The 16214-nt window shown below is 43.2% G+C and overlaps 1 protein-coding gene across 1 annotated transcript in view; it reads right to left on the bottom strand.

Moving 5' to 3' along the window:
- Nucleotides 1-14716, bottom strand: part of RASGRP1 (RAS guanyl releasing protein 1) — a gene marked incomplete at its 5' end in the record, with an annotated part of 71646 nt that extends 56930 nt beyond the window's left edge. The window contains 2 exons of the mRNA XM_084629782.1: nt 11592-11773; nt 14685-14716. Of these exons, the coding sequence (XP_084485908.1) occupies nt 11592-11773; nt 14685-14716 (214 nt within the window). The remainder of the gene's footprint in view (nt 1-11591; nt 11774-14684) is intronic.
- Nucleotides 14717-16214: the final 1498 nt, after the last annotated feature.

The following is a 16214-nucleotide window of genomic DNA, read 5'->3' as shown; positions in this document are numbered from 1 at the left end:
GGTGGGTGCCCACATGGCTTTCTTTGCAGGACTGGGGCCTATAGCAATTACTAAGGCTCTCTAGAGTTATAGTAAATGTTATTCTTCTAAAAAAAACCCAGAGATTGTTGGCCATGGAGAAATAAGTGTGGTCCAGTGGTCTGGGCACAGGAGGCCAGGAACTCCTGAGTGCTGAGAAGAGCACTGATACTGACTTCCTCTCTGGCTTGTGGTATGTAACTTATTATTTAAATCAGCTTCTGTACCAGATGATTGGAGAACAGCTAATGTGATGCAAATTTTTAAAAAAGGTTCCAGAGGCAATGCCAGCAATTGCAGGCTACTTCAGTACCGGGCAAACTGGTTGAAATGATAGTAAAGAACAAAATTGTTAGACACCCAGATGAACATGATGTGTTGGAAGAGTCAACATGTTTTTTGTAAAGGGAAATCATTCTTCACCAATCTACTAGAATTCTTTGAGAGGGTCAACAAACGTGGACAAGGATGTTCCAGTCGATATACTATACTTCAGAAGTCCTTTGACAAGATCCCTCACCAAAGGCTTTTAAGCAAAATAAGCTGTCATGGGATAAGAGGGGAAGGTCCTCTCGAGGATCAGTAACTGGTTAAAAGATAGGAAACAAAGGGTAGGAATAAATGGTCCATTTTCAGAATGGAGAGAGGTAAATAGTGGTGTCCCCCAGGGGTCTGTACTGAGACAAGTACTCTTCAACATATTCATAAATGATCTGGAAAAAGGGGTAAACAGTATGGTGGCAAAATTTGCAGAGGTTACAAAACTACTCAAGATAGCTAAATCCAAAGCAGACGGTGAAGAGTTATAAAGGGATCTCACTAAACTGGGTGACTGGGCAACAAAATGGCAGATGAAATTCAATGTTGATAATGCAAAGTAATGCACATTGGAAAACCTAATCCCAACTATATATATAAAATGATGGGGTCTAAATTAGCTTTTGCCCATCAAGAAAGATCTTGGAGTCATTGTGGATAGTTCTCTGAAAACATCCACTCAATGTGCAGTGGCAGTCAAAGTGAACAGAATGTTGGGAATCATTAAGAAAGGGATAGATAATAAGACAGAAAATATCATATGATATGCCCACATCTTGAATACAGTGCACAGATGTGGTCGCCCCAGCTCAAAAACATATATTGCAATTGGAAGTTTCAGAAAAGGGCAAAAGAAATTATTAGGGTAGGAATAGCTTCCATATGAGGAGAAATTAATAAGACTGAGATTTTCAGCTTGGAAAAGAGACTACTAAAGGGGGATATGATAGTGGTCTATAAAATCATGACTGGTGTGGAGAAGAGTAAATAACACTTACTTATTTACTCCTCCTTTACTTTACAAGACCTAGGGGTCACCAAATGAAATTAATAGGCAGCAGGTTTAAAACAAATAAAAGGAAGTATTTTTTCACACAGCACAGTCAACCTGTGGAATTCCTTGCCAAAGGATGTTGTGAAGGCCAAGACTATAACAGGGTTCAAAAAAGAAAGAGATAAATTCATGGAGGACAGGTTCATCAATGGCTATTAACCAGGGTGGGCAGGGATGGTGTCACAGAAACACTGCCTATTTTGAACTGCTTTTCATGCATTTCTCAAGTGTTTAAAGCTAAATATATTCCTTTCTACCGCTAATATGAAAACAAAATATCTAAGGTTTTTAGGGTACAGTAGCCCTGGTGAGGACATGGTCTGTAGAGAAAGATAGTGGGAGTTAAAAGGTTAGCTTAACTTACCTGGCAGTGTAGGGAGAGGTGGTTAATAATGCAGCTATTTGGTAGTCTACTTGGGGTTATTTCTATAGGAAGGAATGGAGACATTTGTCTGCTCTCCTACATTAGAAAGGACTGCCTGAACACCTTCACTAGGGAGGCACTAACTAGGGGCAGAGCTGCCTTTTTTCCCCGGATACTCCTGGAAAGGTAGAAGGTCTTTATAAAAGTCTTCAGGCATGCTGGAGGGGTTTGCTGTGCCTGTTCCTGATAGTAGCTGCTGTGTGCTTCAACATGAGAAGGGGGAGGCATCATAAGATGCTGTTGGAATAAAGGTATCTCAGTTCTGAGGAATATTTTACTTTTCTTTATGAAGTTGCTGTATGGTACCAGCAAAGATTGTCTGGAATTAGCTTGTGTTTATGGTGGTTCTTTCTGGAGTCTCTCTTCTAGGACAACAACAGACTATAACAGGGTTCAAAAAAGAACAAGATAAGTTCATAGAGGATAGGTCCATCAATGGCTATTAGCCAGGATGGGCAGGGATAGTCTCCCTAGTCTCCTGTTTGCCAGAAGCTGGGAATGGGTGACAGAGGATGGATCACTTGATGATGATCTGTTCTGTTCATTCCCCCTGTGGCACCTGGCATTGGCCACTGTCAGAAGACATGATACTGGGCTAGATGGATTTTTGGTCTGACCCACATGTTCTTGGCAAGTCTCAAAGACCATCTACAAAGGATTTTCAAAAATTTAGGTTTATGCCCCTTTGTGTTTTTATTGATGTATAAAGTAGGCCTGAAACATGTAGAGTATTATTCTCGCTTGTCCTTTGATCTTCCCTGGTTCTGCTGGAAGGTTTACTGTGGATGTCAGATGATGCATACTGCTAGTATTTCCACAATACCTGAGGGGATGAGGGTGCCCAATGTTTAATACAGATGCTTTCTCCAAAATGTTATTTAGACATTGAAATTAAGTACATGTTAACAAAACAAACCAATAGTGGTAAGCAGTCTGAATAAAAGTTGTTTGGCTCTTGTGAAGTTGTTTCACTAGTTCCCGTGTCTGCCAGCCTGGATGGACTAGTGTGTGTGGTTGGTTTGTTTCTTTAAATAAAAAAAAAAAGCAGGGGTAGGGGGTATGGAGGGCAGAAACTGAACAAACCTTTCAGAGAAAAGGGGCATCGCCTAATTTTTTTCCCCTAGTGGATGATCTTTAACATGTCTGTTTGTCCAACTGTAAAACAGCGATAAGATGCATCTTCTTGGAGGTGCTGTGGAGGATCAATAGTTTTCTGTACAGTTCTGAAGAGGAAACATGCTACAGAAGTATTCTAATCTACAGAGCAGGTGCAGTCATGTTTAACTTATTTTGCAAAACACCTACTGGCAATTATATCAATTTCAGGCTATGGTGGAGAGGGAAGTACATTCAGACTGCCAGCACCATTCCCAGATTCGCATCACTATATTATATCTATATAGTGCTTTCATTCAAATAGGTCCTCAAGAGCTTCTCAAGTTATGTTATGTTGACTCTACAAGGTGTGCTTATAAATATATCACTTTGCTCAGTGACTGATGTGCTGTTTAACACTAAACAAGCAATACTATATATCAGTTATCAGGAAGTGAAGCATACGATAACCATGTGAATTTACAGGTAGAAGTTGTGGACAAAATGAAATTATCCCATTTAAAAATTGGCCAAGACCCTGAGTTAACACTCCTATCTCTCCTGCAAAGCACCACAGTATCTCTAACTATGATCAATCTTGTTTTTTACGATTCAAGTGAAATATCTTGCTATGGAAGTACTGCATACAATTCTGAACAATTATTTCCAGTATAGTTTCAGAGTTAGGCTTTTAAGTGCAGGACCAAATCAAATAATTATATTAATCCATGTTATATTGTAGTACATATGGTATGGGAAGCTATTTTTACTGTCAGATGCATAATGCAATGAGATGTACAGTGCCTATTGACTACAAAAATCTATATTCCACAACTTTGTTTTGTATGCCCTTATGATTCAAGTACTTCCCACTTTGAGCCATTCTAACAGGCACAGTTTTGTTCATCCAAAGATGATTGAAATGTAGACAAGCTCTGCATATGTCTATTCATTCCAGTAGGTTGACATATTCTAATAAGTCTTTCCATAGCTCTTCCTTTTGTTAGAGCTTTAGTAAAAGAAACAGACTTAGGGATGTGAATCGTGACATGCATTTAAGGAAGCTGTTTCAAGCATCCTTTTTCTAATAAGCTTTCTTCTTTGCTATTTAGGATTACAGGTTTGTGGTGAGACCTGAAGGGTCCCCGGGTTGTCTAGAAGAGGTGAAATGCATGAATAGGAAAGCACTGTTTAATCTTATTAGCACTAAGGGGGGAAAAACATGTTCAGAGGGCAGAAGTAAAGATCTTGGGCAGCTGACTGATCTGATGACAGAATGTTGCATACAATATAAATTTCAAAGTCTTAAGGTCCTCAGAGCATCACCAGAGGAATCCTGCACTGTTTTTTAAAGCACGACAGAAGGGTTTGTCACATAAGTAAAAGGTGTGTTTGCTCATGTTCTGAAACTCTAGTGTAGACAAAGCAGATAGACATTATCTGCAAATCCTAGCCACAGTGGGCAATAGAACAACTTCCACTGACCTTAGTGGGGCCAGGATTTCACCCTAATATATAAGCTTGAGAGGAAGCCTATGCTCCCCCCTAGGGGCTGGTTGTATTTAGGAGAAAGGGTGGTTTTTAAAACATTTTAAGTAATACATTTTAAAACTCTAATGGGCACTTCTACTACCTAATGTAAGTTAAAATACAACTTGCCCTGTTTACACTAGGGTTTTAAAACATGCTTATTAACATTTTGCTAACACACTTAAAATATCTTTTAGCCTAGGGGTGAGCAAACTTTTTGGCCCGAGGGCCACATCTAGGAATAGAAATTGTATGGCGGGCCATGAATGCTCACAAAATTGGGGTTGGGGTGAAGGAGGGGGTGAGGGCTCCGGGGTTGGGCCAGAAATTAGGAGTTCAGGGTGCTTGAGGGGGCACTGGGCTGGAGCGGGAGAGTGAGGTGCAGGTGGGAGTGAGGGCTCCAGCTGGGAGTGCAGGCTCTGGGGTGGGGCTGGGGATGAGGAGTTTGGGGTGCAGTAGGGTTCTCTGGGCCAGGATCAAGGAGTTTGGAGTGCAGGAGGGGGATCAGGGCTGGAGCAGGGGACTGACGCGTGGGGAGAGGGTCAATGGCGCAGGCTCCGTGCGGCGCTTACCTCAAGTGGCTCCTGGAAGCAGCGGCATGTCCCTTCTCCAGCTAATGCACAGCCAGGTGGCTCTGCATGCTGCCCCATCTACAGGCACCGCCCCTGCAGCTCCCATTGGAGCACCAGAGAGGACCACTGGAGCACATAAGCGCTGGAGGGAGGCCATACTGCTGTTTCCTGGTGCCACATGGAGCAGCCCTCAACACTGCGTCATGGCTGAAGTGGGGCCATGTGGCTGCTTCTGGGGCCTGCATGCAGCAGTCCCCGACCCTGCTCACTGGCTGGAGCGCCGGAGCGGGGCAAGCCCCAGATCCTGTTCCCCAGTGGGAGCTCAAGGGCTGGCTTAAAACAGCTGGCAGGCCGTAGTTTGCCCAACCCTGTTTTAGCCTATTCTAGACTAGCTGTAGGCTTCAACTCAATGAGCTTAGTATGTGTTAAAGCCTAAACTACCTGATCTACACTAGTTTTGGAACATGTTAGTTGCAGTTTTCTAATGACATCTCTAAACCCTAATCATGATAAGCCCAAAGGTAGAGCTATCTGGGAGAAAGACAAAAATCACAGGAAAGGGGGGGGGCTCTTATCACCAAACTTTTTACTTACACACATATATAATTAAGTACAAAATTACCAGCTATGACAGAGTTCTACTACATAATGGATCTCAAACCCCAGAATGCTATGCTCATAATTACAGAAGAAGCTGGAGTAGACGAGTGTGTTGTGAACAGTTCACATTTCCATACCCAGTGTACATACAGCTGACAGACATGATCATCCAGTGACCACCACTGAAATATTCATCCTTTCAGCTGTTGACCAGCCAGGCTATTCTGTGAAGCAATATCACACCTTCTGCACTTAAAATATCAACACTGAGCCTCATATATTTAAAATTAGTTCATTTATCAAACGTGTTTAGCCCTTCCTGTGCCACAGCTTGCTGCCTGCCTGATTCACAGGTTAAGGTTTCTGTCAGAAAAGTGACTAAAAATGGAACTGTCCTATTCAAGATATCTATTGCCTGTCTTTGTTTAAATCAGACACGGTCCGCACCACAGAGCCAATACAGCTGGGGAAGAACAAGTTAGCTTCTATTCTACCTCAATCATCAACAAAATTGAGGTTTCAAGAGTCTTTATTGCTGGCAGTGATGTAAGAGGCAGAAAGCCCAGCTTGAGTTGCAGATCCCAGGTTGAGTTTGTAGGGTATCAGTTGGAAAACCCTTCTTTTGGCTTGTAAATTGAACAGACATGATATGAAAACACTGGATTCAATAGGCTCTTTTTCAGACCCAGTGTCATTGTTGGTGACACGTTCTGTTATCTGTGCTTCTGAAATGCACTTTATAATGAGAAAAGTGACACTAATACAGACTACTTCTACTACAAATTCACTCTCTAATGTTGGGCTGTATCTTTAGCCAAGCAGCACAACTTCTGCACACTCATTGTTCCCAAACTCTCAGCCTCTGCCCCTTTTGGCACCTGCAACCTACTCAAACCCTCCTTCCTGTCTGCTCAGGGTCTTGCTACATTCTTCAAAAAGAAAACTGGCATGATCCAAGGGTACCTCCCTGTCCCTTTCTCATTCCCATCACCAGCGTCTCTTCCCTGTCCCTACCACTGAAATTGTGATTTCTCTCATGCTTTCGTTCGCTACTCCCTGCACTTGTCCCAGTGGCCACAACTCATCCCGTCTGATCTCCCTCTCTGCGCAGTCTCATCCCTTCCCTCACATTTCTGCTTTGCTTCTCCTGCTGGCTTGTCTGCTCTGAGATGTAGTGTGTGGCAAGCCGGTAGGTAAATCTACAGCATGCTGGCTTGCTGTGCGCTAACTGGCAGTATATAACTACCACACACTAAAGCTATGACTGTTCTGCAGCTGGGAGTGAGTCTCCCATCCCAGGTAGACTCACACTACCAAGGTTTGAGCTAGTGCAGTGAAAAATAGCAGTCGGGATGCTGCAGCTTGGTCTCTCCAATCCAGCTTCCACCCTTTTATTCCACTGAAACAGCTCACACCAACGTCTCTCATGTATTCATGGCCTGTTCTCAGGACCAGCACTCCATTCTCATCCTTCTCAACTTGCCTACTGCCGTCAACTATCAACCATGTTCTTAACAGCTTGTCCTCCCACCCTTCTCCGGTTCTCCTCCTAGCTCTCTAGTTGCTCTCAGTGTTTCATTCGCAGGATGAATCCCATTCATCCTCACTCCAGCCCTCATTGGGGTTCCTACAGAGCTCCATTCCTGGCCTGTTTCTTCTTCTCCCTATCTCTGCAGATCTCATTCAGTAGTATGTTTTTAAGTATCATCTTTACATGTATGACTCAAGGTATGTCTATTTGCAGTGCAAGGTTCAAACGCAGGCTCAGTCCTAACCACCCTCCTTTACACTAATCACACTAACCCAGAACTCAGATCCAGGGTCTCAGGACCACACAGGGGAGGCATGTCCAAGTCTGAGTCAAACTGGGACACAGGGATCAAGCCCTATTGGTTTGCAGTGTAGACACAGCCTCATAGGACTCATGGTCAGGGAGTCCACCAAAAGCATTCCACAATGCCATGGGCTGAGTTTGTCTTCTGGACAGTCAAGTTTTTCTCAGGCTGCATCTGAACAAAGGGCTAAAGCAGCTACATTTTGAAAGGCCTCTAGGAAGTCTGGGATATGGGTGGTTGAACTAAGGCCCACGTAATGCCCTACAGATGCTGTGGCCTCAGGTTCAGACCCAGGGTTCCGTAATTCCTAACCTGGGTTACAAATGAGTATAGATGCGCAAACCCTAGGTTAGCAGACCCTGGGTTTATTAACTTGAGTTCTACTAACTTTGAGCTTATACTGCAGTATAGACATACCCGCAGATCTACCTTTCCACTCCAGACCTCCCTCATTCCTTCCCAACTAAAATTCAAAGCTGTCTTTCTGAAAATTCCTTGTGGATGTTTAGCTATCACTTTAAGCTCAACGTAACCAAAATTGAGTTCTTGATCTTTCCCCTAAAGCCCGCCCCACTTTCATCATCACTATGTACAACACTAACATCCTTCCTAACATTGAGGTCCATTGTCTTTGACCCAGCCCCCTCTCTAGACCCACACTTCCAGACTCTGCCTAAATCTTGCTTTTTCCTTCACGCACATCTCCTAGATCTGGCCTTTCCTCTCTGTTCATACTGCTAAACCTTCATACAGGTCCTCTTTTATCTCACATCTTGTCACTCCAACTTGCTCCTTTCTGTTCTTGACAAAGGTCCTCTTGTCCCCACCCCTCCTTACATCCATTCACCACACTGCTACCGTCCCAAAAAAAAATCATCTTCCTCAGTCATTGCATCCCTTCACTGGTTTCCCCTTTTCCACTGCATGACACAAAACAAGTGCAAACTATTTGTCTTCATTTTTAAGACTACTTGACTTGGCCCTGTGCTAATTATCATCTCTGATATGGAATAGGGCTGTCAGCTCCCACCTACACTCCGCTACTGCTGCCAGCCTTTATTGCCCCATTAGACACACATCAGTTTTCAAACTGTTTTTGTCTGTGTGCAGGATCCAACACGATGGGGATGTGATCCCCGACTGGGACCTCTAGGTGCTATTGCAAATATTAATGGAATAGCATAATGTACAGTGTGCATTTTAGAGTATGTTGTGTGCCTTCTTTTGGGGCTATTATATTCTGAATTTTCATAGCAGAGAACTCTTTTTCAACAAGTAACCCTAAGCATTAGTTTCCCTACGGTGCTTCCAATACTAATTTAATAAAATGTAGATCTAACATTAAAGTAAAACACTGCACAGTTTCCAGCACTGGATTTATCAGGGGTGGTTATCTATAAAACCTTGCAAATCAGAGTGTTTTCTAAAGTGATTTTCTGAGATGCAGAAGGAAGAAAAATTCAGTCTGGAATAGAACTGTGACTGTTCAAGGCAGGGGTAGCCAACCTGAGCCTCAGAAGGAGCCAGAATTTACCAACGTACATTGCCAAAGAGCCACAGTAATACGTTAGCAGCCCCACATCAGGTCCCCCACAGCTCCCAGAGCCTCCTGCCCAGGGGCAGCTCCGCCTATCAGCACCTCCTCCTCCCTCCTTCCCTCCCCCTCCCGATCAGCAGTTTCATGGCATGCAGGAGGCTCTGGGAGGGAGGGGGAGGAGCGAGGGCATGACAGGGGGCGGGAAGGGGTGGAGTGAGGGCAGGACCTGTGGCAGAGCCAGGGATTGAGTAGTGAGCACCCCCCAGCAAACTGGAAAGTTGGCGATTGTGGCTCCAACCCCAGAGTCGGTGCCTATACAAAGAGACGCATATTAACTTCTGAAGAGCCGCATGTGGCTCCGGAGCTACGGGTTGGCCACCCCGGTCCAAGGTAACTGGATAGCATGCATTGCAATTTCAGGCATAGAGTGGACTCACTCAGTCTGATTGACTTGTACTAATTTAGCATCTAACAGTTTTTGGTTTTTTTAACCTGATCACAAAGCAAAATTTTGTCTCCCCATCCCCTCTCCTGAAATGGACTCCAGTGAAGGTTGTTTGCAAGATGTTTGTAGTTAACCCTCGAAAGAGCCCTCTGTAAGAAATGTCTTTACATAGTTGTACCAGCCTCATTTCATGCTTTATTTAAATATTCTACTGTGAAGTCCTAAGATATTTTAAGAATTTGCACAGTTTCAAGGAAAACAAAACACATAAGAAGAAAAGGAGTACTTGTGGCACCTTAGAGACTAACAAATTTATTTGAGCATAAGCTTTCGTGAGCTACAGCCCACTTCATCGGATGCAAAGACTGTATAAGCTCACTGAATGGAAGACATTGTGAAGTGCCTTTGGCTTATATAAGATTGTGTGGATTTCTACAGTATAACACAGTTCTCTCAAACAAGCTCTTCCATAAATGTTATGGTTACATATGCATTATTCATTTAGAAGGATTAAAATATAATTGATATAAATATGTATACTGACTAAAACAAATAGAAATATTGGATGAAATCCTGGCCTCATTGACATCAAAGTGGTATTTGACATGGACTTCAATGAGGCCAGGATTTCACCTACATTATTTGAAATAACTCACTGCAACCATTCTGCTATCTTTTAATATAAAATGCATATCCTTTTTTCTTTTACAAAAATATAGGTACAAATTGAGAAGATTGGTTAATGAGCTAAGACAAATAAAATACATGTGGGTGTATATATAGGCTTACTTTAGTACTTAGTTTGGCTCAGTTTGTCTGAAGAGATAAACAAATGTTAGTAATTTGCAGGGGGTTGCAAGAGTGAGGGCTTTTTAGTGGTTTAATGACTTTTCTTACGTAGTAAAATTCAATGTGTAGATTAAAATTAGATGGAGAAAAAGCATTGTTGGTTCTCTTCTTCTGCAGATATATGTCTTCCCTTGCAAGTTCTTTATAATCAGTAAGTAACAATGCATGCTTTCCTCACTGGGATGTTGCAAGGATTAGTTATGGTTTGTAGAGTGCTTTGAAGAGGTAAAGCACCATATCAATACTAAGCCTTATTTAACTCCTATAAATCCTTCACTGAAAAGAAACCGAACTGCAACTCATCCTATGTATACATACAAATACAACTTCCACTGCTCTGCCTATTTTTTGCAACTGACAACAAGTAGCTCGTTGGACATTTAGAAAAATTGGTGTCATCCTCGGCTTAATCTCCATTTGAAAAATCTGCAGTTTTGATGTTTGTTTACAGCTATAAAAAGATGAACTCCACAAATAAATGGGATGCCACAAGCTGCTGCTAGGGACTGAAATATCCAGCACATAGCATGGAAGGCTATAATATTGGCAGTAACAGAAGAAAATGGCACTCTATAGTCAAAGAAATACATCATTTAAAAAACAAATGATTTGAAAATACTTTAGATTTCTATCTGTATTCTTTGTAAAGGCTTTGAAGCCCTCCATCTGATTCCATAAAATATCAAAAATAGTGTTTGCTAATGAAAATAGAAAGCGTCTTTTTTTGCATAAGTTATACATCTCAAATGGTGCTCTTCAATGTAGATATTTTGCTGGTGAAAGCAAAAAATCATGAATAATTCATAACCCCAAAAGTATATGATTAGGCTTTTCACTTGAATCTTTTCTCCTTAAGAGCTGATTTTTTTTAAGTATCTCTTCCGATTAAGTAACAAGCATTCCTACTTTGCTGCACCTAGCCCACAAAACAACTCTTCTAATTTCTGACTAGACGATATAAACACATTTACACAGTTTGAGAATATTGCACTCTCCATTTTGCAACATCTACTTGTTAAACATCCATCCACGTGCAAAGAATTTTCCATTCTGTACATGGAGTAACAAAAAATGAAATGAAAATCACTTCACTTCAAAATGCCTGGTAACTTTACTGTACTGATTAGGAGTGTCTTCCCAGAATAGAATAAGTTATCATTCTAAACTCTCATAATATATTACACATATTTATAGATCCCTATTTTATATAAAAAATACTTGACTATATCTTAACATTTCACAAATTACCTAAACTGCTACTGTACAAAGGTCTGAAAACATTTACACACTATTGTTTCAAATCACGACACTCACCAAAAGACTGAAGGCAGGTTTCAATGAGGTTCTCCAGGCTTGCGCCTTTGGCTAAGTGTCCCAAAGGCATCGTTATTCTGAACTCAGTGATCTGGGTAGGTTTTGAACGGGAGGTACAATGACTGATCTGCTTCAGTTCAAGTGCTGTTTTAGGGGCAGTGCTGCATCCTTGTGCAGGTTTCCTAAAGGAAAGGACAACAGTCAAGTGAGTACAATGAGAGCAAGGCAGTGTCAAATTTCACACAAGCCTCCGCTGCAGGTTGGAAAAGGAGGAGAGATTTAAAAGGCAATTAGCTCCCTGGAGTTGGGTTGGTGAAAAACATAACCCTCCCACTTGGCAAATGCACCAAAGAGACCTCTCTATATAAAATATACTTTCGGAGTGAAAAGTGGCTCTTTAGAGCATGGTTATAGAGCTCTTCATTTTTTAAATCTATATATTTCAAACTTAATGTAAACATAATTCCCAAGCAAAGCAACAGGCATTCATGTAATCTGACACTTCATCTAAAATCAAACAATGTATATTATAACACAGGGAAAGTGTCCTAGTAATGACCATCCAGCCTATGGATATTTACATTTGGGCACTATGATGAAAGTGAACGGATTTAAGCCCATAGTCAAACCCTGAACAATTCTGGAAGACATCTACTTAAAAAAAAAAAAAAAAAAAAAACCTGTTAAGAAATAATGATAGAGCTCATGCCTGAAATATCAGCATGATTTTACAGTGGAATATTTTATAGTTACATGTTTTGTTTCTACTCTTAACTGCTCCTGTAAATGTCCACTTATTCTGAAGTTTTCTTGCTAAGCTAATACAATCATTAGTAACAATCTTATTAGTCAGACTTTCCAAGGTGGCCACTAAAACTGCACCCATAATTCTGCTAGTGTCTATTTTTCACACCTAAAGGTTTTATAAGTACAAAAAGCTTGTGTTTACAAACAGCATTTGAGTTTACCTTATTTGTAAATACAATTTTCATGCAAACATAAAGAGATTGAGAAGGCACAAAAATCATAGATAAAATGTGTGCTCAAATTTGCATTTGCAAAGCTGCAGGCACCATTTTGAAATGCCTTTGAAAATATGGCCTGATAGTTCCCAGTCAGTGATCACCGCTCTATTTGATAAAATGGTTAGCTGTTTCAAGGACTGTAAGCTGCACCCCACTGGAACATCTTCTAAGAGAGAATGTTAAAAATCATATGTGGGGTGAATTTTACTGATGATGGAAGTAAAACACAGATGGCACTGCCTGGAACAAAACTTTGTACAGTAAGCAGCAGTGCAGATCTCCTCCATGCACAGTTCGAACCCTGCAGTGAAACTCATATTTTAACCCCTGTAGGTTCAGGTGTAAATATAAAATACTTATTCAATACAGTTTTTCCTAACAAAAGCACTTAAGATATTAATTAATGAAGTCTAGCAAGGGCCCTGTAAGGTAGGTTTTTAGAGTTAAATTGTTTCTGGTGTAAACCCACTGTCTGTATATTACCGATAAGGAAGACAAACTACAGGTGGAGTGATTTTAGTGTCAGAGCTGAAAGTAGAATTCGGGCATCCCTGACTCCAGCTCTGTGCTCCAAGGGGAGTTATGCATGCCTCATGAAGAGAATAGTACCCCTATGCCATAGCTCTAGCAATGAATCACAATCCTTTTCTGCAATTTCTCTGCTATTACAGTGCTGTGTAGTTCATGAAACTCATTTCAGGTATAACCACGCTTGAAGCCAGATCACCAGAAATACAAAGCTAGTGTATGATGGTGCTGCTGATAGAGCAGATGCTAAACACCCCCATCCATTCTGTTGAAGTTAGAATTCTTCACACAGCATGTCTCCTATTTTGTCTAAATATTCCTGCCCTTAGCTTTATTGTGTGACCTCATGGTCTCATTTTATGGGACTAGGTAACAGGAAGGGACCAATCAGCTTACAAGATGCCCTTTGTCGATTCCCTTCCACCTCCCCTTCAAGCCAGGCTGCTACAGCATTACAGGGGCAGTGAAACAAAAGTTACATGTAGCAGGCATGTATTTATTTTGGCTGGTACCAAGAATGCACTCAGAACTGAACCGTGCATGAAATAAAGACAGTCCCCGCCCCAGAGAGCTTACAGCATGGCAACTTTCTGCTTTCAAAAAGCAGGGTACAGAGGGTAACTAATCAATGACATGAGCTGAATTCATCAATTAATTAAAACTATATCCACTTACAGCAGTTAGTCAGCGTGTGTAAGGGGAGTGGAAGCTTCTTTTTTTCCCACCCTGGATTTCCATTGCAAACTTTGGAAGGGAAAAAGAAATCACAAAGTAATGAACGGTCAGCTCGTGGGCTAGCACCCAGCAGTAGGCGGCGTTTCCCGTGTGAGAGGGCTAGCACCGAAGTGGTGACATCTCTCACGCCACACTATAGACTAATGCGCGTTACCCCAAAGGGACAGGTGACTAGAGTCCTTAGACAGAATCAAAGACTCCACAGCTCTGACATTCCTGCAACAGCAGCCCCAGGGGGACGCAAGATCAGGCCAACAGCACTCCTGCTAGGCCTCCCCATTTATTACAACTTTCGGGTATTCTCAGTCCACCCCGCTTTCCAAAGCAAGGCCAAAGCCCAGCTCCAGCTGGGAAAGTTACAATCAAGATGGGGAAATAGGATGTTTTTACCACCACATTTCCCTCCCCTCTTTCCCCCGAAGTAACTGGGTAGGAACGCGACGGGCTCTAGACACTCTACTGCAGCAGCCTGGATTTCAACCCTCAGGGCAGTGCTCTCCCTTGTGGGTGGCTTCATCCCAGCCTCCCTGCAAGCGCGGCAGCGAGGCACCTCTGGCCAGGCCCCAGCCCAGCGCGGGCTCTCCAGAGCCAGGAGTGGGACTGGGCGCCCAAGGCACAGGGGCCGTTAACTCTGCCTTTCAGTGCGAGGACAGCGCGAGTGGGGGAGGGAGAGGGGCCCCGGGACCGGCCCCGGCCCGTCCATTTGCCCTGCATTCCCTGCCGCCTGCGGCCCCTTCATCCCCTCGCGCCGCCGGGGAGCTCCCGCGTGGAGAGGGATCACGAAGCCAAGTCACGGCAAGCTTACGGGTTCTCTCGCCTCTGCCCTAAGGTTCCCATTTCGGAGCCAGCCTCAGCCCTGCCGGGATCACATGGCGAGCGGGGTCACCAGGAGCAGCGAGGTTTTGGGGGAGCAGCCCCGGGCATTGCATCTCTCCCCGCTCGCTATTTCCACCCCCCCGAGCAGCTTCTCTAGAGAAAGCAGTTGCGAGCGGTGCAGCAGGCGCCGCCAGCTGTGACAAATGAGAGCGAAGATCTTATCGCCAGAAGGAAGTGCTTTAGCTGCTCTTCTGCGAAGCCACCGCGCTTCACAGGTATGGAACCGCAGCAGACTCCTCCTGCTCGCGCGGGCTTATGGCAGCAGCAGCAGCAGCAGCATGTTCCAGGGCAGGGCTCCGTCTGCAACCCACTTGCTTACCCTGGCGGGCCGAGAGGGCTTCAAAGCCCAGCGGAGTTTCATGCTAACCGGAGAAACTCATTTTCCATCGAAAGGGTTTGTGGGTTTTTTTCAGTGGAACGCAGTTTTTGGTTTGGTGGGGGGTTGTGTTTTTTTGGGGGGGGGGTTGCATAATTTTAGTCCCCCCGGCAGCCAAAAACTGGTTCCGAAAATGTTCAGGGTTTTAACAAAATCCCAAAAAACTTCAAAGACCTAATTCACTGCAAACTAAATTCTGTTCATATTTGCTGATTTCTCCCCACCCCCGGAACAAAAATCCTTTCCCAGCCAACTGTATTATAAACCCATCGAGACCCTCTATTCCCCCTATCAATTGATAGCATACCCTATCCTCCCTGCATCTCAGCTTCCTCACCTGTAGAATGGGGATAAAGATGCCTGGCAACACCTGTCAGATCTATCTGTTTCAGATCTATCTGTTAAGAGCTCTCTCTATATACTAAGAGTTCTTCCATTTATTTATATAACCATAGATGTGCCTGGAGCTTATGGGCAAGGAAAAAACAAAAGAGTTGCCCTTCTGCAAGTCAAGGTAAGCAAAAAACAGAAGGGGAGGGAGGGAAATGGCAGGAGAAATGCCAGATCCAAGGAAGCCCCATGTGGAGACCATGTTCCATTAGAATCACAGGATTAGAAGGGCCCACAAGAGTCATCTAGTCTAACCCCATGCCAAGATGCAGGATGTGTTGTGTCTAAACCATCCACGGCAGATGGCTGTCCAGCCTCCTTTTGAAAATCTCCAGTGAAGAAGCTTCCACAACCTCCCTAGGCAGTCTGTTCCATTGTCTTACTTGTTCTTACAGTTAGGAAGTTTTTCCTGAGATTCAATTTAAATCTGCTATGCTGTAGTTTGAACCCACTGTTTCTTGTCCTGCCCGGTGTGGACAAAGAACTACTTCCATCTTTTTTGTATCAGCCTTTCAAGTATCTGAAGTCAGCTATCGTATCCCCCCTTAATCTCTTTTTCCAAGTGAAACATACCCAGTTCTTTCAGCCTTTGCTCATATTGTATGCATTCTACCCCTTTGATCATTGATCTGGAGGAGGCAGGGCTGGAGTGGGCAGCCATTCTCCACATCATCATCCCCTTCAACCATTACT

The sequence above is a fragment of the Lepidochelys olivacea genome, assembly GCF_965140295.1.
Source record: "Lepidochelys olivacea isolate rLepOli2 genome assembly, chromosome: 6".
NCBI classification, from domain to species: domain Eukaryota; kingdom Metazoa; phylum Chordata; order Testudines; family Cheloniidae; genus Lepidochelys; species Lepidochelys olivacea.
The sequence above is the reverse complement of the archived record's forward strand: the minus strand, read 5'-3'. Positions and strand labels throughout refer to the sequence as shown.